Raw genomic sequence first — 26357 nt, 5'->3', positions numbered from 1 at the left:
ATGCGTTTAAGAAATTCTCACACACACTAACCAGACCCCCAGGATTAGACCATTTTGCGATCGCCCCGATTCATGTGAATTTAACCAATCCTCATGAAACACGTGTCACCTCGCAAGTTTGCCCAATCACTGCTGCTTTACTGCAAATTTTGGTCCTGACTCTGCTTTGTGCTTTCACATTTTCGCTTCCTTTTTTTTACACAGAAGGAGATGCCAACCTGTGATAACTAACAAATAGATTTCCCACCAAGAATCACCTCTAAAGACCACTCTCAACAGCTCCCCTATGCTCTTCATGAAAGTGCAATGTGGTAAAACTAGGGCTGTCAAATGATTAAAAATTCATTTAAACATTCACTTACGGTTTTTCTTTGTCTTTATGTTTATTTAAACCACACATAAGACGTGATTTTCAGAGAGAATGCACCTCACTGTCGTCTAGTGACAATGAGGATGTGTCGTTCTCAGGATGAGCGGACTAGAGACGTGTTTGTGAGTTGGAGAGACATACAGTATATGATGTTGGAATTGCACTGCGGCAGACTGTGTGATTCTGTGTGGACGCTATTGTGTCTCTGCCTTCACAACAGAGAGGTGTGGCTTGACAAGATATGCATGCTTTAATGGTTGTTTGTCTATATGTGCCCTGCCATTGGGTCGTGTACCCCGCCTGTCGCTGGGATAGGCTCCAGCATGGATAAGCGGCATAGAAAATGAATGGATGGATGGATGAATATACCATCGGCAGCATGGTGGTTGGCAGGAAAACTGGTGGTTGGCAGGAAAACGTCCTGGCTTCAGAGCCAGGAAGTTTTGGATTCAAACATCCTGTGTGGGATTTGCATGATCTCCATATGCTTGTGTGGCTTTTCTTCAGGTGCTCCGATTCTTCCCACATTTCAAAAACATTCATGTTAAGTTATTTGTAGATTCTAAATTGACCATAAATGTCAATGTTTGTCCATATGTGCCCTGTAATTTGAAACCTATTAAAACATGTTTCAAATGGATATTAAAAAGACTGATATTACATGATGAACAGATATACAGTAAGAGAGGGCTAGAGAAAAGAAGGACTGGATAAGAACATAGATGGTTTCTTTCCCAACAGCAATATGGGCCTTTATCTCAACCATCTTCCTCCTACACCCCTCACAGGGGACACCCCATTTAAGGCTAAATTATTTATGAACAGGCAGATGTTGCTTTTTATGAAGTTAATAATTGAAACACTAATGAAACAGTGGGATATTTAGGGAGTAATATCATTATATCATGAATGTTGACAAAAAAAACACCTCAAAACAGAAAACTAGTCCCCTCATCTTGTTTTTACAAATCTATCCTTGATAGCTCTGATATTCTGGCCTGCTCTCATCAGCACTGGTCATCTTCATTTTTCTCTTCAGACACTCCCTCGCACCCCTCTTGTCAGGTGTCACTGTTACCATAGCAACACCAGAGCGAAACACCTACAGTGCTTCATTTACCTTTCATACAAACGCATAATGACGAATGAGAACAAACATGCCCACTAAGAAGGACTGACGCTGCACCGCATGTGATGAGTGAGCTCATGCAACTGCAACATACAGTATGTGTCTTCCCACATGTATACATACACACACATGAAGTTAAAAATGTCATCACACTTGATAATTTCACAGACAGTAATGTGCTAATTGATTCCTAAATGTTTCAAATCATCTATGAACTACAAGCAGTTAAATTTATCAGTAATGGGTGAATGGGGGAGGAGAGGATTTATAGATTTCTGATCGCATGTACATTGTTTTGTGGCTTCCTCCTGCTGTTGCCGAAAGAACTGCTGCAGAAATAGAATCAAATGCTAAATTTCATGCATACAGGAACATTAGTGTTGCATTCGTTTGCACAGAGAATGTGATAATATTATCCCTGCATGCATATTTGCATAATCCATAAGTGTGCAGCCAGCAGTGCAATAACTGTTGATAGCATGCTTGTGTGTGTGTCTTTGTGTTCAATGTATTGCACACTAGTGTTCCTAGTCTGACTGAAGACAAGGATGGGTTATTGTTGCCATCTATTATCATCTATGAAAAAGAGATGTGTTGAAAAAGCATGAATGTAAAGCTGTGTCTTTGTTGTGCCAAAGCGTGGTCAAGTCTGTCAGCTTGCTCGTGTTGCTGCTTCGGTGGACTAAAATACAGCACAGATCGAACAATGACAGCAAGACGGATGGGTTGAAAAAAAAAGTGAGAGTCATGCTGATGGTACCTGCTAACCTTCAATTAGCAGCAGTAGTCAGCAGGGCATTGATTACCTTCTAAATGCCAAAACACCACCACACACAAACACAAACGTTGGTGTCACAGGTTTTCTCGGGCAGTAAAGATTACATAATTCAAAATGTTCTTTATTACATGCATTTTTGAGTTGAGATTGCTATTGTCCCTAGCCACATCGTGCTTTGAATTTTGCGGCTTCACCCTATCATGCTTTTGCAAAAATACATTAATTAATAAATCATGCTCTTTTGTGGTTGAATATGGCCAAAAAATGCATATTTTTTGGCCATAACCCAATTTATATGTAGTTTTTGCCTAAATTAAGCATTTTCAAGCATAAAAATGGCTAAATGATAAATATAAGGCATTCAGAAGATGTGTTTAAAGATGCTGTGAATGATATGTATGTATGTATGTATGTATGTATGTATGTATGTGTATTCTACACTGGTCAATAATGTTGCTGTAATGCGTGCCAGACTTGATTGCCGGAACAACAGGCTTTTACTGCAGGTTTGAATTCTCTCACAACAGGCACAATAATGTCAAATAAAAACCCCTAATGTAAACCCACGCCAAGCTATAACTCAACTCTGAACCTCCGATGCGTCTTCCTGTCCCCCCTCGACTTTACTCCCTTAGCAGCAGAACACATATATAGCAACACACACGAGCAAGTCTTATTTATGTATTAAATGGCTTATTTTCTGTTATGTTGGGTAATACGTGACAACAGGGGTGTTATTTCATGTCTTGAGGACTCTAATAATGTCAGAAATCGTATTGAGAAGGTTGTAAACACATCTTCTATGCTCAAATATATGTCATTTGTAAGTAAGGAATCCTAATTTCCTGGAAATTCACTTATCACGGTGTGGAACCAATTAACCACAATAAACGAAGGATTATAGTATTTCATAATCATCATTTGTCTATCACCTTCACTAGGCAAATGGTTTCCATTGAAAAACAGGCACCATCCAAAGTTCTGACCTCAAAACATAAAAATACACAGTCACACAGTCATTTAGGATGGGGTTGGAATTTTATAGCTGCGACCTTTTTCCCTTTCTGTTCCTACTAAAAAAGCCCTCAGTACACATACTCAAGCAAAACACACATGGAAATATACACACACGCATCAAACACTGCACTAGTTTCTAAGAGGCAGTCATGAAATATAGATTAAAATGTCCTTCATAATTTAGATCTACAGGCCACAGCAGGAACACACATCGCACATACATACACACACGCACACACACACACACACACACACACATGCACGAATTGCCCTCATACTCTGAATAACGTGTGAGTTTCTGCATATGGGCATTTGCACGTCATTTCAAAACATACCTGCATTGTTAAGTGACTCGGTTAAATAAATAAAAAAGTTTGCTTGTCCAGCCAAATTTTTTCCATTGCATTTCTTAAATTAAGGTTCAAATCTTGTCGCATCGACCCGTTCTCGTGTATCGTCTCGTCTTGTGAGTTGGGTGTCTCATGACTCCCCTGCTCTTCACTGTAATAATTGTGTCTCCAAAGCCACATTGCACTTGTCTGTCTCTCTTTCTAACCCCCCTGACGTACACAAGCACAGGTGACTCAGTTTGGACTTGATGCTGTTAGTCTGTCAGCTGTACTATGATTATGGGAGTTGACTGTGTACTGTGCGCTGGCACTGAAGCTGAGGCTTAAAGACTGTGTGCGTGCAATAGTCGTGTAACTGGACTAATGCGTGGTGAGAGCAACAACAAAGCCACTGTCTTTCTTCATATTTCCACTTGAATCACTAGTGTGCAGCCGTGACGGGTAGGTTGGTAGCTAGACAGCATGTGGTTACAACAAAGTGTACAATCTGCTTTTACATAAGAGGAAAAAGAAAACCTCACGGAACAAAATTACCTTGCTTCCTTGTTGTCCATCCCATTGCTTAGGTGTTTGATGGGAATTAGGTCAGGGTTCTTCGATCGTCTTTGTCTTTGATCGTCACGTAAGGTTGCCAGCAAAATTACTCGTATTGAGCTTGTTTGATCACTCCCTTACCAAATTGATCTCAGTTCGACTATTCTTTTGATATATGCTTTGCCTAGCTGTCACTGACTATACTTTGCATTGATGGCAGCTAGCTAGCTAGCTAGCAGTTAGCTAGAGTTATCCGCCTAGCTTCTGGTCTTCGAACTCCAAGTGTGACTTTTCACCACAGTGACATTTTGTTTTTAAAACAAACAAGCAATGTAGCTAGTTCAGTGCTCGTTTTTGTCCCACAGGGATGCCACATGCGGATATCGTGTTCACGGGGTAGGTACTAACTTTTTCAAGTGACACAGAACAATTTTACTCTGATGAAAGCTGGAGAACCCTGCAACCTGGACACTGAATTTATTCTGTTAATTTTGTTATCTTGAGCTGAAAAACAATTATTGAACCGTTTATTTCCCATGTATTCGTATTACTCCAAAACATGCATCAAATTTAATTCAGGTTTGTGTCAAATAGTACATAAATTGTTTCATACAAATAAAAGGCAAAGAACAAAAAACAATTCGCTCAAATGTTTAACTTTTTATAATTACCTATTTGCCAGAGGCCTTTGGAATTGTCTAACGGCGCGCCTGAACAATACCACTCAACATAAATATATTGAAAAATGTACAGCTAATCCATACGATCGGTATCCGAATCAGCCGATCTCACTCATGACTGGTATCGGAATCAGCAGCATAAAACCCCAATTGGAGCATCCCCACTACACACGATTAGGATTTTGGGGTGTTTTTTTAACTGATTCGAGTTACAGGAGAGAAATGTTTGTTTAAAATACGGAATATACTAACAGTGGGGGAAATAACTGTTGATACAGACTGGGTTATGTGACAGTCATGGGTCCGTAATGTTATTCATGTTGGTGTTTCTATATTTCAAAAGGTCAGTGAAGGCACCTTAGATACTGTATTACTTGCAAAGCAAGGAAGTGTGCGCTGTGTTCAGTGCATGAGGCTGTTGGACTTGTCTTATGTTTTGGCACGGAAAATAACCTGCTATGGTTTGTCAATAAATCTTCTCAAAAGCATGTCTGTGTCTTTGTCGGGGCGCTACAGTATGAATACAAAGCATGCACTCCACCGTTTTAAGTTGCTCGGAAACCGGCTTGTGTTGTGTTTGTTTCATTCACTGCAAAGAAGTTTCATATGTTTCTGTTTAATTCAAAATATTGGAAGAGGCAACCGATGTCTCATTTATTATGTCACTGTTCATATCTGTAATTTGGACATTATATTGGATTTAACAGAGTAAATATTTATGCAAATTTTCGGACAATTCAAGTCTACAATAAGAATATTTGTCCTATTCTAACTAAATGATGATCCTGGTCGGATGAGGTGCATCGGGTAATTGAGCTGCCAGATGACAAGTAGATTAAATTTGGTGTGAGGCTTTGGTATGACAGAAGGACAAATTGATTTACTTCTTGTCACGATCCCTATTGGGTATGCTGATGCTGATCCATATTAGGACTGTTCAGTATTGGCAGAGTCAGTTCTACCGATTGTCTTTCCATTCATCTTTAACAAGAGTCTTCTTTATCCAGTTCTTTTATCATATTTGTGCAGGTGTCTGTGACAGTATGCCAGCATATGTATGACACAATATAGAAAAGAATAAAAGACAAAAGCCTAGATCAGCATGTGGCTCTTCAGCCTCTTTCATGTGGCTGGAATCTTTTTTTTTTTTAACAAGAACAGAGAAACAACAAAAAACAGTGAAAGACATTTTCAAAACAAGCACTCAACACTTCCTGAAAAGTAATCATTTATTTCAAAGTACACTGGTCCCTCACTCTACGTTTTTTCAAAAATTAATTAACAAATGATCGCTGTTGTTTAATTGAAGATGGACCATTATTAGTCAAAAAATATTTAAAGACAAGTCATATGTAGTATTATTCTGGTCAGTAATAACACAAAACATTGATGAGACATGATATTACATTACATTACATTACAGTCACGCTGCATGTAGTCAGCCATGACATGTTCGACACAATAGAGTGAATAAAGTTCTCCTCCCATCCCGTGTGGAAGTGGTATGTTTTTGGCGTCTTACTTTGTCCTTCTTCCCCACTCCGTTTGAAACCCTTTATTCAGTTTAGAATAAATTAATTGGAGGCGAAGTAGTTAGCTCACTAGCATGTTATGCTTAAAGCTGTGGCTGTCTTTTGTATCCCTGCAGTGATCACGTAGCCTGCACAGTAGCAATGTGGTGTAAACAAAGAATAATAGGAGTGTAAAGGTGACTATAGGGGTGCTACTTCATGTCTACAGGGCTCTAATAATCGTAAAGAACATATCAACAGGTTTTCTAAGCTCTAACTACAAAAATATTCCATTTATTAATATTGAATCCTACTTTGCATAAATTCACTTATCGCGGCCCGGTCTGGAACCAATTAACTGTGATAAAGGACGACTGTAAACCTACATGTGTAAAAGTGGTCATCCCTGCAGACTAGCCCCGCACACGACGGGGTCGGACTGGCGATCACATATGTGGCGACCACATTGTTAAGTCGAGCTGCGTTAGCCAGCGAGCTAAAAAATACAGGCTGTCAATTCACTGTGCTGAACATTTCTTACTGCGTCGGATATTGAGGTTTAAAGGTCTTCGCAAATTCTCAAACACACGTAAAGTGAGGAAATAGCACGCACTTTTTTCACAACATACATAAACGCTTCATAGATATACAGTAAGTCTTCAAAATAATAAACTTTAAAGACATTGCCTATGCTCTGTAGCCCCTTGAGCTGTGACGTCATCACAGCAAGACATTGTGTCGGCATACCGTTTTCTGCATAATTGCCTGTAAACATCGCAATAGTTTTAAAGAAGTTTTTGGAGCGAATGCCAAGACTTTATGTTGCAAGAGGTTGCAGTAATGGCACTTTGTCTTTTTAATTGGCCGAAAGCCAAAAAAAGTTGTGAAAAGAAAAAGGAAAAAAAAGACAAAAAAAAGTGGCACCGCAGTGAAAGCTGAGATACAAGATACGAGGGAGACAACTGTGCCTAGCCTAAAATATCCGTCTATGACGTCTACGTTTGACGGATGAGGAAAACCGTCCACTTCACCTGTCTCACTTTGAGAGACAGGGTCCGACAGCCCACCGGAACCTTTGACATCAATGCCTAAGGCAAGTGGAGGCTTTGTTGAAAACCAAAACATAAATAGACTAAGTAAAGCAGTGTCATGTTGCGTTTCCAATTGCTAAATGTTAATAATGCGACATTGTTGTAATTGGCAGTTGTACTGTATACATTGTACTGTATATGTACTGTTTACATTTTTGACAATATAGTCCCTGAAGAAAGTACGTCTAACTCACATAAAAAGCATTATTTTTCAAATGCAGATGTTAATACCTCATGATTTTATGCATGAATGTACAGTATGAATGAATGCATTTATATGAGGAGGGCATTTGAAATGCTATGCTAGTGGCTAGTGGCTATGCTGTATGTGGCATTTAGGATAGGAGGATCTTTAGTTCGTAAAATGTTGGTAAAACAGTTACAGATGGTAATAACCGACCTGTTCATTGACAATATCGATTGGGAACAAATGCAAATGATTTATTTTCAAATTATTATATGGAGCTTGAACGGACACAAGGCAACACAAGACTGCAGCAGCAGCCACCCTCCTCCTCCTCCTATGACGTCACAGCTCTACACCAAGTTGATGAAAAACACCGACTGTGAAATTAAATGCCTGCGGCGTACAACATTTTGGAACCTGTTCAGATACATGCGGGGGGGTACTCTGTGTGTCCCCTGTATAAGTGTTTAAAAAAATACTGTTAGGATGATCTTTAACCAACAATGACCTTTAACCACTAGTTTGCATTCTGTTGTTGTAACAGGTAAAATTAAGAAAGAGTCAAACTTTTAAAAGTTTATAAGGTGTTGTTTTAAGCTTATGTCTTACGGCTCCAGATGTGGGTGAGGGGCAAAATGGCTCTTTGAAAGTAAACGTTGCCAACCTCTGGCCTAAATGCTTCTTAAAGCCATAGACCCGTGAGGATGTACCAATGTGCTAGACCCTTAAGACTCCATCTCTCATGTACCTCTCCTTATCCCTGAGCTCTGTCTGCCCTCCATCATTTTATCACATTTACACCTCAGGGGAAAAAATTCATATCGCCCTCCCGCAAGAGATTATGGTCTGCTGTCTCCCAGCACGCAAGAGCTTAATCCCTGAGGTAACTTACACATAACCCTGGAGAAAACACTACTGTTTCAACCACACATGCACAAACACACTTATTGTGGGTTTGGGTGCCGTTTAATCTGGGAAAGTCATATCAAATTCTACCTCCATTCCTCTCTTACATGCGGTGCCCATTGAGGTTGGGTCATGTGATATATGTGATATTTTGGAGCAATTGTTTGTAATACAGTATTTCCCTGATGTCATGGGCTGCAGCCATTAGAATTTCCAATCTTAAGTACCATAACTGTGTATAAACTGTATAAACTTTTTTTTTTTAACTTTGAACCCTGCAGTTTATACAGTGGTGCGGCTCATTTATGGCTATGTTCTAATCTTGTCACATTTCCTTGACTGCAGAACTACTAGTCATTTAAATAATGTGCCGCTCACGAGTCAGTGAGGCTCTTTCTTTGGCAGGAGCCAATCACGAGATACAGTATCAGAGAACTCACGACGAGCTTGTCCACCCATTGGAAATTGCAGGAGGTTATTGCTCAATATAAGAGTCTGACTCACGGTGTCATCTTTTTTCATAGCTCATGATTGGTCCCTGTCAAATAAAGAGCTACCACCGTCCTCACGGACTCGTGCGTGCCACAATACGCCATTTTATGGCATGGACACGTGTGGCTTATAGTCCGGTGCGGCTTATATATGTATAAATATGTATAAATCTGTTTTTCTCTCTAAATTTAGTGGGTGAGTAATTAATTTGTCATTTGTTCATATTTGTCAATCTGTGTTAACAGTTTGGTGGTTAGGTGTCAATACTGTAAATCCACAGATAATCTTGTTTAGTAAGAAAATCATATTCCAAGGTGTCATCTGACTTGGTGTTGATGACTGAGAATTGTACATACAAAGGTTTTAGTCTATCCAGGATGTCTGAATCTCTCAACAGGCGTTTAAGCTGTGCCTAGAAAACCAGCACTGATGATTGTCGGCCTTCGGGCAACACAAGCAAGGCATCATGGTCCTGTTCTTAGCTGCACAGTGGCTTGACTTGGCAAGACAAGCCCATGTGCCAGTCACACTATTATTATGCTGGCAGGGCCAATCTGGGAGGGAAGTAAATGAGACAGGCTGTGAACTTTGTGTGTGCGCGTGAGGGAGAAAGAGAGAGGTTTCGGTAAGCTTAGGGCGAATTGTGCAGAGCGGGTTATGCATGGTTTGAGTGCGTTTGTTCCCCAAAAGACTCTGAGCCTTTATGATGTTATGTAGTTTGACATTGAACAGGCTCACCCACACACACAGCTGAAGTCGTGTTTCTAGTAAAATACTTTTTAGGTTTTACATGTTACTAATAGGCATCACATGCAAATCATCATCAATTCAGTAGCCTAAGAAAAGGCGGATACTTGTTTAATAGTGATGCAAAAGATTTAACAGAAATTCCACTAATGACCACAAAAGCAAACTTCTGTTGGCAAAGTCAGGGTATGAGTGATGTGAAATGTTCTTTTTTCTGTCCTTCAAAAGCTCAAATGGCTTTGGCAAATTCCAGGGCTTTCCGTATAACTAGTAATTATTCTGTAATTTTAGTTGAGTTGAGTGAACCAACAGATCAATCTGACATTGCAATGCAGAGAGTGACTGCCATTCATCCATTGTATATACCACTCATCTTGTTAAGGGCCACAGAGAGGCTTGAGTCTATGCCAGCCAACTGTGGGAATTGATCCTGCACCAGCTATTTAAACCATAAAGCACACATGTCCCTACACAGGTTAAATCTAAAAAGGCCTGGCCCAAGACTTAAACAGACATCCTTTTTTCCTGTGAGCTGGCAGAGCTAACCATTGAATCAGTATGCTGCCATGCTGCAGGCATACAATTCTACAACCGTGCCCAAATGTCACACAGAGGTATTCCAGGAAATACGTAATGTCAGGCATCGATCCCTTTTTGTGTTTGTCATGTTTATCCTGTCCAAGGTTGCTGGATACTGGAGGCTATCCCAGCGTGCATTGGCTGCCAGTTTATTTCAAAGCCTGGCACAAACACACCAATGCACTCACAATCGTCAACACCGACAAATGCATGCCTTTGGACTGTAGGGGCTATCGATGGAGAGGTCCAGACTTCCAATTACAACCAAAGGGGAATTAGAAACCAGGCAATCAAACCGTGACATGGTGCCTCAAAGCAGCAAACAGTGGAATACCATCAATTACTTTGGCAACTTCCTGCATCCTGATCTGTATTTGTAAAATCTACACTAAATAAAGTACAGGACAGACAGAATAAAGACAGAAACGCTCTATCTCAGTTAAATGGGAGCAGCCATGTTACAGATTCACATCTGCCAAAATCTGGAAATCTCAGGTGTAGGATGTTACCTCTTTCTGTTGCTAGGATACAGTGCATTTTCACTCACATTCATGATGTAGCCTTTCTCTGGTTTACTATATTTACCTTTATCTCTCTGTGCATAAGCACACATAACTATATCTAAATCTAATATTTCACATCCCCCTGAGAGGTTCAAGACAGTGATTCTTTGTGTTGAAGCTTAGGTGGGATAAATCAAAGTCAGTATACAAAGAGAAACACTGTGCATGCAAACAGTGGGAAGTAACACAATGTGAGAGAACAGACGAGAATAAAGTGATATTGGGATGAGGAAGTATGTGATGATGAGATTCATGCTTTGAATAAAGTGAAGGGAGAAGGGAAGTGACAGTGGGGAAGTTGAAAATAACAAGAGGGGCTTTCAAACAGAGCTCAGCACTGCAGGAAGGTGCTAGACAGCTACACACTTCAAACACATACTCTTCAATACAAAGGCACACACATAAAAGTTCACTGGTTACTAACCAACATTCAAATGTAAAAATCACAGCAGTGAGTCCCACGGTCCTGTCGGTGATGCTCCCCTTGCATCATATTCTGTTCAGACACAGGTGATTTACAAAGGTTAGATATGTGAACCACTACACAAACAGAAAGGCTCTGACCGTGTTCAAGTCCATTTATATGTGAATATGATCAGCAACTAGGCCTGTCACGATAACACATTTTGCTGGACGATAATTGTTCCAAAAATTATTGCCGATATACAATATTTTTCTCAACATTATTTTGAGACCATTTTTTCATGAATGTAATGATAATACACGGCATGATAATGCGACTATGCCGTATCAAAAGCAATAAACTTTAACTTCTCACGAGTACAACAATATCCTCGTACATGTTTTTTTTTCCCCCTTTCGACTTTTGTCACATTTCTGACGCCATATTGCAAACTGCCTATTTACAATCCAAAGATGAAAATTGGAAATACAGCCATACCGCAGACATACTGAGCTAGCAAGCTAGCTGCTATTTGGAGCATGTCATCGCTCGTGCACCGACATGAACCAGAATCATTTTTGTGCCAATATCAGACAATTATATCAGGATATCATATATATTATACTGTATATTTATGTATATTCCCATATTAAGTGAAAGAAGCCATAACTGTTCTCCTAACTTACAGGGCGTCCATGTGTTGGTTGTTTCGTTCTTTAAAGAGCAGAGGGAAATGGTAATCACAGGGGCATTGTTTATACAAGTATAAGCACCGTGTGCAACTGAAACACATCAAGGTCAACTACCCAAGAGTATACCCAGCATCCACAGGCAGCAACCTGTATGCCAGCGCTCCCTCTCTTTTTCCTTTCCTTCTGTTCAAGCTCCATACACTTTGCCTATGGATTCCATTCCTCCCTCCATCCTTTTTGTCTCCTTGCCATCCCTCCCTTCACAAGTCTATTGAGACAGAGTGTTTTTGTCATGTGCTGGCCGCGTGCATGCATACACATGCAACAGTCGAACAGCAGCTGCGCCCTTCATTTTCTTCTCCTCATCAGTGGAGCTAGCTTTTATATGTGCCTAAACTGTAATGACAGAATAGTGCAGGGAGGCATGATATATGACATAATTATTTTAATGTCCATTTTGACTATATGACTCCTTAAACAAAGAAACAAAATGTTAATACATATAACAAACTGCAGTTCTACATCGTTACTATAGGTACTGGCACTGGCTCACTGCTCACTGTTTATCTTGCTTCTGTTCCGAGAAGGCATTGCTGGATGTCCTACAGCACACATTTACCTATCACCTTGACATTTTGTATGACTGTAATGATGATGTTATAACAGTCAACAGCATCATTAGCCATATCTTCAGAGCTCAAAAATAAATATTGATTTTTTTTTTAAAGTATAATAAATAAAACGTTTAAATGTTTCACATCACCTTCAGTTAATGATGCAATGTTTGTAATTATCAATCCTATATATATTTGGCACACAATTAGACTTTTACCATGCCAAAACCCTTGCCAATTCAAAACACAGTGGAGCCTCGGTTAGCAACATCAATCCATTCCAGAAAGTCAATGTAACCCAATACATTTTTCCCATAAGAAATGCAAATCCAATTAATTTGTTGCAGATAACCAAAAATGTTAACAAAAACGCTTTTAATATAGACCAATTATGGTTTTACATGCTGAAAACAACTCAAAATGCATATAAATACACGTAACATGTAAAAATAATAATGTAATGCAATGCTGTCTACTGAATGTAGACACTGTATGTAAACCCTGTAATGCAGATAACGTCCCAATAACTCCTAAACTTAACACTGCCAGCACATGTCCTTCTGTGGCACTTATGCACAACAACATTACAAGTTAAGAAGAAAGGTACGTACTCAACACTGTAAAAGTACAGCATTGCATGAAGCCACGTTGCCTCTTGGGAATGATTCTGTCGTTGATTGAAAAGCAGGCAAAAGTGTTTAGTGTCCATACAGTATATTCAATATCAGCTTTAATGCTAAGCCGTGCTATTGTCTAGTTATTGTATCATTTGTTGTTGTCTTTTATTTGTCTGTTTGTACTTCAGCCTTTGCTACCTCATAATCAAGGCACAAATATAACTCCATCGATGTGTACCTCCAAAAAACGCTGCTCATTAGGAATGACTGTTGTAACGCAGCCCCTCTCCCCACAACCACCATTGTTTCGCTCATGCACGACACTGAGCGAACAAGCCGAATAGATTTGTAGTTTGCTCATAGAGCAGACACCACAAGCCCGACCCGACGAAGATCCACAGAAGTAGGGGTGCCCAAAGTGCGGCCCAGGGGCCATCTGCGGACTGTAGCTAATTTGTCATTGCATCACTGCAGAAACAAAATTCAATTAAAAAAACAGCACCAGGAACCAATAATAACACAAAGATTTGTATTTAAATACAAAGCTTTAAATATCTATCACTTTTTCATTTACTTTTAAAAACTTTCTACAGAGGATATGAATAAATATGGTAGATCTTGCGCAGGTTCACGGCCGAGACCAGTGATCTTGGGCTCCAAAAGGCCGGTGACCACTGGTCTAGTGTATCGTCAGCTTAAATCGCTAAGCCAGAGGCTTCTCTCCACCCACCACTTTCATTTAACCTTTTAACAGACCCAATTTTCCCATCCTATCAATGACAAGTCTCCCAACCTCCTTAGGAACCAGCTAAACCCAGTCAAGTCCATCATCCACATGAGGTCAAAGCATCAAGATCTTTTTCTAATAGCTCTCATTGCACACCTCATATTCTGTTGTTCAACCAACCAACCAAGTTCCTGTCACTCAAGCAGTTAACCTTTCGACCTCTCATGATGCTTCCAGTGACCTTGGGAATACTCTTGCCAAAGCAATCATAGCTAACCGAGTTCCAATCCAGGAACCTGAGGTGTTGAGAACAATGATTGGAAGCTGTCCTGTACTCTTATTGATTGCAAGAACCTACCAACTCAAGAAAAGCTGTTCTTTCTAAGTATTTTGGGGGCACAGCCAAGAGAGCTACTGAAGGGCATTTACTTGCAGGAAAAAAACAGCTTATCATGCTGCCTGGGACATACTTGAAGGCAGATTTGGTAATCTATTCATCCACTCATTGGTAATCCATTCAAACACCACCCCACATGCCTTCATCAAGACCGTGGGAAGAAAGAAAAAGAACAAGGAATAAGTAAAAAAAACAAGAAAGGTCAAATGGAAACTAAGGAGACAAAAACAGTCCTAATCCATAGAAATACAGCAAGTGACCTCAAACAGAGTTGCTCAAGAGAAGCACTCATACCTCATCCATTGTTCCAGTCTATGTCTCTATGTCAACGGGACAGGACAAGGAAGTTTTAGTGTATGCTTTACTTGATAGCTGGAGTCACACAACCTTCATCCTGCATAATGAAGCTGAAACATTGTCAAGAAAAAGCCAGTAAAATTTAAGTGTCCAAAATAACATTCAAAACAATGTGGTGAACAGCGAAAAGGAGCAAGGACTGCAAGTAAGACGCATCAGCTCTTACCATAAAATCAAACATATACCTGGGGTTACATACTGTACCAGCAAACAGATCTCATATACTGTACCTTCAAGTACAACTGCCAAGTCCTGGTCTCACTTGGCATTTAGCAGACGAAATGTTTCCTGATCTCGACTGTAAAGTAGGATTGTTAATCGGCTTTAACTGTCCTCAAGCCTTACTTCCCAGAGATGTCATCACAGGCAATGAAAACTATCCATATGCGCAAAGGTCAGCGTTGGGTTGGAGCATTATTGTGTACCGTGGGGTACAATGACTGCCAGTCCCAGTTTCCATTTTGAGAGCATGCTAACAGGCCCCTATCAGGCACATTTTGCAATAATAATAAAAAATATGTTACACACAACGTTGGACTCACAGTGCATTAATAACACGGCAAGACGTGCGGCGTATTGTATTGCAACTGAAAAAGTGTGCACAAACCGAGGCAAAATATTTGCGTACATTTTCAGAATTGCTTTTTATTGTTGGTTGAAATTACAGCTAGTACAATTTTAAGCCCTGTGATTTGCAAAACGCTGGTTTCATCAAAAAATGTAAGATTTTAGATGACCCATTCATACAAAATGTCTTTTTTAAAACTTCTGATACCTCAGTAACAATGGCTTCAGATTGCAATGACAGCGAACAGTCTATTTCAAGCATGCTATCATTGTGTGTGTGTGTGTGTGTGTGTGTGTGTGTGTGTGTGTGCGTGTGCATGTACGTGTGTCACACTACCCTTGGACACAGGCTTGCGGAATGTGTTGAGAGCAAGGCAAAACACAGTGTTGCCACAGCAACTAGCCAAGGCCAGGGACCAGATTGAAGGGGCTATCAGAAGATAATGTATGAGCAGGCAAAAGAAAAAGAGGAACAGTAGAATTAAATATTTGTCATTATAATTAATTTAGGATGGAAAAAAAAATCAATCCATTTTGAAAACTGTTCCAACATGACTGCACCTAAATCGCATCAAACATCTTTGGGAAAAACTAGAATAGAACTTGTAAGCCAGGCCCTCTTTCAGGTACACCATCAGTGACCTCTGACCACACAGTTATAGCTGCAGAGAGACGATCTACCATAATTTCCAGACTATAGAGCGCCAAACTATAAGCCACACTCACTAAATTTAAAGAGAAAAAAAGATTTGTATATGTACAGGCTGCACCGGTCCATACGTTGCAGGTGTCCACACTGCAACATGGGCTGTTTAGTAGACACAATGACTTTTTAAACTTTTGATTAAATAAATGTTTTTTCCATCATCGCCGTCTTCATCCTACTCTAAACTAAAACCACCAAAGTCGTCTTCTTCAGCGTCAGAATTGAACAGCCTCACAATTCTTTCGTCAAACACTTTGTCAGTCTTTCTCTCTTTCGTTGTCGCTCTCTGTGTCATTTTCGTCTGGAGGCAAACTTAGCTGTCCTCTTCCTCACGCAGGTAGGCCAGCCTTTCAAAACATGTTGGTGATAGTGGATTTTCTGACAAACTGTAAAGAAAGACAAACTATTAACCTTGCAATCCTACCTCCACTCTATGTTCCCAGCATCACTTGTTAGCTTCGATGATGAGCCGTAAGATGCTTTTCTTCATCGGGAGTTTAACATCTTTCGCAGTCCAACCGGTCAAACAGAAGCTGCAGTAATTCTACACTTGATCAAACTTACTTAAGATTTTTTCAGCTCAAAACATGATCGCTGCATAAGACTTCAAAACATGATATCGTCCACTTCACTCATCCAATTCACTACTTCCTGAAGCTGCACTCTAAGCATCATGGAAACAGTAGTTCTTTTAGGCATAAATTAGCTGCATCACCGTACAAGCCGCAATGTTCAAAACATGAAAAAAAAGTAGCGACTTATGTATTGTACCTGGAAATTGCAGTACTCTAAATATGTGTCCCTGGCAGAAATAAGAACAAGAACATTTTTTTTTTTTAATCTTTGCCACACCTACTTAAGAGGAACATGCAGTTCATAAACCAAATTTAGCTCCAGCCGAGAGACAGCTTGTGAATAAAAAAACACTCCTTATTTGGGATACTCATATGCAAATGTACCACTGTATAAATGACAATAGAAAATACATGCAGTGCTCCAGGACATTCTCATACAGCTTCTTCAGTTTCTCCATCTGAGTCCAGCATGTGGCATTTGAGACTCACGTACTCCGGTGACAATTCAACTTACAGTGAGACTTACAATTTACAGCTGATAAAAATAACTTTGGGCTTGTTAAGACAGCCATCTGCCAGGGCTTTGAAGCTAAAACTATCACTCAAAATACCATTCTTTGTCTATTTCTGCTCAATATTTCTTACCGCTTGTAGCTCAACATTAACTGCAACACCGCAGCGTTTTCTCAAACTACAAACATTAAAGGAAATTTCCATTAACTCATTAACACATTAACTTTGACAGCCCTACTTTCTACATAAAATTCCCCCATTCCAACAGTCACATTAATAATATCTTTCCAACTATACATTTGGTTACATCTACATATGAAATGTCATTACATGTTTCAAAAACATGGGTAATGTTGGTCATTTGGTCTGGAAAAACATTTTCCTTTCCAAATACAAAAAATGATAACATATTGTTTTAATAATAATTAAAAAAAAAGAATAAAAACATTATGGAGAATTGGAACAAATCCAAAATATTTGATTTACATTCAAAAATCCTGAACCAAAATTTTACAGTAGTTTGAATTTAGTTATTTTAAGATTCCATTTACAGCATGGGTCTCAAACTCGTGGCCCGCGAGCCATTTGCGCCCCACCAAATCGTATCTTGCGGCCCGCGACTGGACATCAAAGAGTAGTGTAACTGCAGCCCGCAACATCCCGGAAGCTCAGTGTTACTTCCATACTTACAGGGGCAAGTAAACACCAACAGTGAACTAACAGTGGTGTTATCACATGGATGTATTGTGAATTGCATCGTATTGTGAATTGCATCGTATCATGAGGTACCCTGAGATTCCCAACCCTACTCCCAATACTTGATGCGGCCCAGCCTCACCCAGACTCTACCTCCACTGGCCCCCAGTGAAATTGAGTTTGAGAACCCTGATTTACAGTAATGCTTATTGCTGGAAATCTCCCCAAACATCTGAGGGTGAGACATGCCTATCATTTTTTTTTTATTGGGCTTGTTTACACAGCTCATTCTTGCCATCATATAAATTGCATCCTTGTTCTGGAGGAGGAACATAGATGCAGGAGAAGTGGATTTTCTTTAGGAACATGGTCTCTGGCACATCAATGATTACTACATCCATAAACACTCTGTGGTAACATCACCTGTCTTTCTTAGGACTCCTCTCTTCACCTCTATCATATGCAGTGCCACAGTAATATGTTATATATATATAAAATGCCACAAGCAAACACAAACGCACGCACACATGCACACACAAGCACTCACACACACACACACAATATGTCCAAATCAATGGGTGTGCTGTTATTTTAGCCCCCCACTCTGAGTATCAGTGACATCAATGCAATTAGAAGCAGGCAGTGACATTCAGTAAGGTTAGGGCCAATAAATCAATGCACGTACCAGTGTGTGCTTATTGTATATCAACATGAAAGCAATTCCTGTGCATGCCAGTGATTGTTATATTCTACAGTGAACTTCAAATCCATACATTAGTTGCCTTCTTGTGGTTGGTATGGTGTGGTTTATTTATTTCAGATATGCTTAGAAAGGTGCAGTTAAAAGTAACATTGGTTAAATCCAATTATGAACAATTCAACTTGACCGATTACCTTAATACAGGGCTCCAGACTAACTTTGTTTACTAGGAGCACAATAGCCCCAAACTTAACATTTTAAGAGAGAAAGCAGAAATCAACTTGCAAAGTAAATATTCACATTTCCTCTCATTTTCACAGTATTACTGATAAATACTTAAACAATAAATGACAACTGTCTTCTCTAACCAACCTGTTTCTGTCCCTAGCCTCTGGACGGCCTTATTGGTGGCATCATGCATCTCTCCATCCATTTTCTATGCCGTTTATCCTCACTAGTGTTCCGGGGGTATGCTGGAGCCTATCCCAGACATACTATCCCAGACTTTGGGCAAGAGGTGGGGTACACCCTGGATTGGTCGTGGTGGCATCACATACAGTACATTATGACTCCAATACAGCCTTCTTTCCTTCTTCTTCTTCAGTGTTCGTCTCCTTTCTTCTTCTTTGGCAGTTAATGTCAGTTGGCAAACTAGCTCATATGTGCGTTACTGTCAACCACTGGGCTGAAGTGTGGAGCACAGGTTTGTCAGCAACAAAAAATATTAAATAGTAACAAATTAAAATCAACAAATTAACTAGTAGGGTTGCCAACTTAAATAAGGGACACATTGTTGGCAAGGCCATCAACCCACCTGTTGTTTTTTTGCCTTTAATTGTGTGAAACAAATTTTGTACTATTTGACACAAATCTGAATTGAATTTGATGCCTTTGTTCAATAATATATTTTGTAGTTAAAAATAACACAATTAACAGAATAAAATAACAATTAAAATATTTTGCTTAGAGAAATCTGTCCTGGTAATTGTATCAAACAGTATAAATCAAGTGCCCAGGTTTATGATAGACAGGTTCCAGCACTATTAAAACTACTTAATACAAAAAGAAAGGAGAGGTGAGCTATTTGTGTTTTAAGTGGCTGGCAACATTTCAATTGTACTTGATTTACAAAGCAGATCTCCACTCATACATTGCGGTCATTGTCTTTATGCTATTTTGTAGTCATTCGTCATTAAATACAGGAATCATGTCTGAATGGAATAGTTATATAAATACTAAGAGTTGAAGCAAATATTCTCTGGTGAGCTCCTGAAAATCAGCTGGCAAGCACAGGTGTGAATGCGAGTGTGAAAGAGATGTTTGTCTCTATGTGCCCTGTGATGCTCGTGACCCGCCTTTTGCCTGAAGTCAGCTGGATTAGGCTCCAGCTCACCCATAACAACAGTGAGGACAAGCGGCATAAAAATGGGTGGGTGGGTGGATGCTTAACCAGCATCTATATTAGGATTTACCATCTAATGATACTGTGCTTTATGTATGTTAAAGCAAAAATGATTATTGATTTCTTCATGGATGAGGCTCTGGGCATATACTGTATTGCCAGATATGCCTGTGGGTAAAAAACACACATCCCTGAGTGAAAAACAGGAACAGTAGGATTAAACTCATGCCAACGTGTCATAGCATTTAAATCACCAGGCGGATTGACATGCAACCAGTGTTGCAGAACACTGACAGAGCATATTGTTGCATATAATCATGTTTTTTCCCAAAAGGATATATGGCAAATTCTGTCAAGCAGGCAACTGATGCCGGGCATGGATTTGTTTTACAAAAATACTAATACATTCAATTATACTAAATAAGTATAAATTACACATTGAGGATTAAGAATATTCTGATTGTGGATATTAATCATCTGACTGCTGTGAGTATTGGGACCTAAAAAATTCACCCAAAAAGGATACATTTTTGTAATCCAACATTGCGTCTTAGAAGCCATTACAACTCCAATTAACCTTCCTGCATTGCTCCCTTTGGCCACAGAACTGATGCTTTTGTGTGAATTACACACATAATCCTCGCGTAGTGCAGCAAACACAGGAATTGTGTGATCTAGGGTTTAGCAGCTTGGGAGGCAGGACTGACTTAAATTGGCATGATATACTTTTGGCTCGGGCCTCACAGCAGTTTTTCCTGCCAGTCACATTACGCAGATGACTCAGGCTGGCATTGTGACTTTATCAATTAAAAGACCCACAGAGATGACCAACTGTCACTCAATAACCCCCCAAAAATTAATCTTTCAACAGGTTCCAAATCCTGTTGGTGTTTCACTGCTTGTCAATGCCTTGGCAACCTCTGTATACTGATGGACTAGCCAGAACACCACCGTGCATAGCACAATGGTCAAGATTGATACTCATGATCTTATAATGGTAACACGTTTTGTAAGTGTTTCGTATGTTAATTAGCTTTAATCTACGTTTATGTCAATTTCAAATTAGCACCGTTGCAAGTCAGTTACACTTTAAAGAGCAGGGATAATTGAAACAATTACAACGGAAAACCTGAACAGTCAAAAACAGGAAGGCAAAATGGTGAAGCCACATGTTTATCAGTCACATTGCAAGTGCATCAACAAGTAACACAGAGAAGACTGTTTAGTTGCCAGAGTCCTTGAATCATGTGCTGGCTGTGAGCCTGTGGCAAGTGATGACTACACTGGGAGTGAACCCTCCTCTCTGCTACACTGCAGCATGTGAATAGATGATTGAATCAAATGCAATAGAAAGCCAATAGAAAGTCACTTAGTAGAATATTTGTCTTCCTTGTGTTAAGAAGCCATAATTCACAGTACAGTATGTTCTGACTAGGGTTGTGAACGATAAACCGATGTGACCGAATATCCGGTTTGACAAGCAAGAGATGCAGCTGCATCGATAGAAGTCTCCTGGATTGGTAAGAATCAGCCAGAAATCCTTAGATTAATCGATTGTAGAGCAATGCAACTGGTGTCGCAAGACCAGCAAACCGGTTGACAGCCTGTCTCTTAAAGAAAAGAGCCTGGGCTGCCTGCGAAACGATGCTACGTAGCTTACCATGACTGAAGACGTGAATAGATCTCAACAACATTAGCAGTACTAGCATTAGCAACACGCCAGATAGTCACCAGGAAAGCTTTTCAGCACAAAAGCAAAACATACATGCATTATAGCGATCACATTTATCTTATTTATTATGTATTGTGTAAAACTATGACAAGAACAACATCAAATTAAAAGCACTAAATTAATGCACACCCACCATCAACAAGGTCATCAAATCTTACCTTTATGCATTCCCACATCATCATTTCGGACCAAATATAAGGTGAAAAAACCCAGGAAAAATACATTATAGTAGTCTCTCTGTGCAGCGTGGGAGAAAGTTTGATGGTGCGTTCAAGGACAGTTGAACAAAGTGGGACGAGTCGCCGCTTAAACATGCAAAAACTGTATATTATTTTTGGAATAAAATAATGGCCCATACTTCCAAAATTGCTATCCATTTACATAAAATTTGATGTAGTTATTTACAAATTATTAGTATTATTTTAAAGAAATCATATAGTTTGTACATGGAATGGAATGTTTATGTTTTTATAATACACTAGGTACTCAACTTACGAACATCCGACTTGCGAACATTCAGAGACACGAACGCAAGCTGACTGGTCTATATTTTCATGTATTTTGCCTTCTAGTAACTCTATATTTATACTGCTACATGCTTGACCAGTAGAGGGCACTGTGACACTGCTAATGAGACCAACAGGTTGAGGAAGACGGTGGGGAGAGAGTGTAAAGGAGAACTGCAAAGCTAAATTGTAGCTGTACGATGCAACCCGGACAGAGCGTGTGATTCAAGTTTATGAAGAGTTAATAGGCCTGCTTAATTCTACACCACCCACAGAACACTACCTCTTTTAGAAGAGTCTAACGACGATGACGACTTGTCCTTTTTTCAATAACTCCTCCTCCTTCACCACAACGACGTATGCTCAACCACTCCTCTTCAAAGGTAAATAAGATTTATCATTACGTATTATTATATCATTTTTATTATTGTTTTTTTCATTAATTATCCTCGTTTAATATTACTACTACAACCAAACTCATATTTACAGTACATACTGTACATACGTATATACACTAGGTCCTCTACTTACGAACAAATCGACTTGCGACCGGTCGTCTGGAAACAATTGTGTTCGTAAGTTGGGGACCTAGTGTATATTGTTTTTGGATCGTATCTTAACCCGTGTATCTCGATATGTATCAAGCTGTCTCCCACCTAGGTTCCCATAGTGGGGTACACGTACCCCCAGGGTCTCCAATAGGGGGTATGAGAATAAAAGCAGAAAGGAGACAGAGCACAAAGTTGTTCATTGCTCTGTGTGCATCATAAGAACAAATAAGTAAGTTTGATTAATATTTTGTGCATTAAGAATGTTTCATCTTGAAGATTTAATTTATATTGGTGTTCCAAACGCTCGCAAGCCACAGCGGTGAAAACCTGTCACTGTGAGTGGGAATTTCCCCGAAAATGAGGCTTTATCTTTGGTTGTATTTGTATTCGTACTTCGGATACTGCTTTCTCATGATTGTTAAACTTTCACCTTCAATTTGGTATGAAATTAATATGCAGACTTAAACCATAGCCATCTTGAGTGGACAAAAAAATGTAAGCTCAAATTCAACCCATTCATTCGGAAGGATGCCAACATCAGACTATTAGTGCTTATTAGTGCTCATGTGAAACTTTATCAAAATGTGACTATGTAAAATACACATTTTTGACCCGGAATGACTATAAATGAATTAACCAAGTAATTATGTTGATTATTGCAAGTTAGTAAAGAGTAAGAGGTACATGGCTCCAGGCCAAAAGTCTGAAGGGGTACACCACTGTAAAAAGTTTGGGAACCACATGCCTACCACAAAGAGATTTACATCCCTAGTTCTCACACTTACACAATAGTCTGTGTACATTTTTACATCTGTACATGTCTTAATTGGCCTCTATGGAACAACTCCATGCTGGAATATGTATCTCTTCTCTGATATCGCTGGGCTTTTCAAGTAGCACCTTTCAAAACTGGGACACTGACAACACCTCACACCCACACGATATGGCACATGGTCACAGGACATACTGGCATATTAGTGTTAACCTCAGCATTCTGCTATCTCAAAATCACGATCCTATGCACGTTCAACTTCACACACATGGAAATCTGTTATTATCTTATACATTTGTAAGAATAACTTGTAATGTACTGTAACTGAAATAGCTGGGAATCAAACATCTAACTGGAAGCTTGTTGGCATTATTCTGGGCCCAAATTTCAAACAGTCTTCTATCCTGGAGATTAAAAACAATGTCCCATAAATTACATTTAGGTCAAAGATCGTTTGGTACAGCTTCGTCAAGCTTTCAAAGGCCATATTAGCACACTTAAAAAAAAAAAAATGCAGTGTTGGCTGCTTCTGTGTTCTATTTTTTTCAGAAGGTCAAAGCCAGTAACAGAGTCTGGTAGAGATCTTCACCTGATACAAGAGCTAGACATCCGGTACATTGCTGGAAAGACAGTAACTGAGTATACAATGCCCTTCATCAGTTCTTACAGTGCACTGATGATGACTGGGGCAGATCAGTCCTTCCGTTTGGTTTTATTGAATTTACAATGCTAAACATTGATGGCAATTTACACAGAAGTATGCATGCATTTTTGGTGGCGGTGCACATGTATGTGCATGCACAAGAAGAAGAACTCACCTTCCGCTCTTTGTCTCCATACTCAAGGCCCAGTGTGTCCATGGCACGGACGATAGCGGCCAGAGATTGGATAGTGTTGCTGTAAACAACAGGCTTGTACTGCTTTACATCATCACCAGAGAAACCATCCTCGTGGATGATCCTAAACACACACGAAAACAGACATATTAGTCAGCGGGAAAATAAATACAATTCGCCATATTTGATGGACTCTGCTGTTTCAAATAACTACCTATACATGATGCTAGGGTCATACTACATGAATAAGGGTGAAACACAGATGGCTTAAAAAATATTACAATAAAAAACAAACACAAGAGTGAGCAGGACAGCGGGGACAAAGAATAAAGAGATGACATTTAACGAAAGCAGCAGCAGCAGCCTGCTCTGTTGTTTTAAATATCATGGTTTGTTTCCCTTCCAGTAACGCAAGGACACAGAGTCTGAAGACAGTTTGCCCGGCAGACAGGCAGTTACAAGAAAAAAAGTCATGAAACAAATCAGACAAAGTCAAACAGGCAGACTTAACTCAAAGACAGGGATCCTGGGATGTGTCTTTAAGTGTCAGTAGTAACATGTTTTTGCAAAAGAGTGATGAGAAGAGAGTCCCTAAAATCAAGTCTCACTGTAAAGCAACAAAGACTATTTGAGATTTAAAGATACACTTCAAAAATAATGCGGTCAGTTATACCATAATAAAAAATATTTCATTCACACGAGCACGCTGATATTTGGGAGCACTTGCAAATTTGTCTTTTTCAAAATGTTCTTTGATTTCCAAAGAAAAACACATCATAATTCTCAAACAATTGCATCCATTTCACCAACAATTACAATTAAATCAGATGATTTTAATGAATGATTTGATTTTTGGCCAATTTTGAGCATGTGTCAGTCCTCCGCATCGATCTCCTGGTATGGCTGCTAATCCAAGTTGATTAGAAAACAATCATGATTCATGGCTGGAAAACAGCACCTACTCAAAAGAAATTGGTGGGTTAATTTGCTTGTTAGCTCAACCGCGGACTCGCAATCTTATTTTATTTTATTTTATTTATTAACCTTTATTGAAGCAGATAAAAACCCGCTGAGATCAGGATCTCTTTACCAAGGGTGACCTGGCCAAGAGGTCAGCAGCACACGTCACACGTGATAAAATTGTACAAATCTAGGAGGTGACAATAAACAATGTATATGAATACACATACTTTGTAAGGTGCAGGTGTTTTGTGATAAATACATATAAGCTATTTAAAACAAAAGGCACTGTTCTGTGATCTCAGTAGTGTTCTGTAGTGTAAACAATGAATAATAGGCATGTAAAGGTGACTATAGGCGTGTTATTTCATGACTCCAATAATGTTAAAAACGTATTTATAAAGTCATAAACAGGTTTTCTATGCTCCAACTACAAATATATTAAATTTATTACCATTTAATCCCATTTCACAGAAATTCATTTATCGCGGCCGGGTCTGGAACCAATTAACCGCTATAAACGAGGGATGACTAGATATTAATAGGACACTGCAAATAACCTCTGCATAACCGCATGCGCTGTTTTAAAAAAAAAGCCCCATTTTGTAGTTTCTATGTATGGCCATTTGTATGTAATGTATGAACGTTATGTATTTGATTTTTTGGGATCTAAAGATCCCAATCTGGAGCAATGTTTGCTATGTTTCCAGTAAATCAAGCAGCAGCTGTCCAAACCACACATTTATACACAGTAACAAACCTGACCAATAAAAACCAAAAACAAGTCAATCGTGTCCATGATTATTTAAGTTTAGGCTTCGGAGGGTGAAGGTTTTTACACCTGCTAACATTATTTTACATGAAATCACCGCTTTCCAATAGTACTTATTCTCTTACAGTGTCAGTGCCAACTGGATTCCAACTTTCAGTTATAATGTATTGAGCAGATAGTGTATACAAGAATGCCGTCCGATTGTAAACCACTGCTCTGGTGATTTTCAGTCATGTGGTGTCAGTGCTGTTACAAACAATACCTGTACATGAAGTATTAGATAAATAGTATTGGCAGTTATTTGGTCATCAACATTACAGCATACACT

The 26357-nt window shown here is 39.4% G+C and overlaps 1 protein-coding gene across 1 annotated transcript in view; it reads right to left on the bottom strand.

The window, feature by feature from the left end:
• LOC129182017 (guanine nucleotide-binding protein G(o) subunit alpha) overlaps positions 1–26357 on the bottom strand; it is a 99912-nt gene that overhangs the window by 47665 nt on the left and 25890 nt on the right. Inside the window, exon 3 of the mRNA XM_054777885.1 lies at positions 24280–24421. Coding sequence (XP_054633860.1) covers positions 24280–24421 — 142 coding nt within the window. The remainder of the gene's footprint in view (positions 1–24279; positions 24422–26357) is intronic.

The sequence above is a fragment of the Dunckerocampus dactyliophorus genome, chromosome 5 (assembly GCF_027744805.1).
Source record: "Dunckerocampus dactyliophorus isolate RoL2022-P2 chromosome 5, RoL_Ddac_1.1, whole genome shotgun sequence".
Classification (NCBI taxonomy): domain Eukaryota; kingdom Metazoa; phylum Chordata; class Actinopteri; order Syngnathiformes; family Syngnathidae; genus Dunckerocampus; species Dunckerocampus dactyliophorus.
Note: the sequence above shows the minus strand (reverse complement) of the source record. Positions and strands in the feature narration are given on the sequence as shown.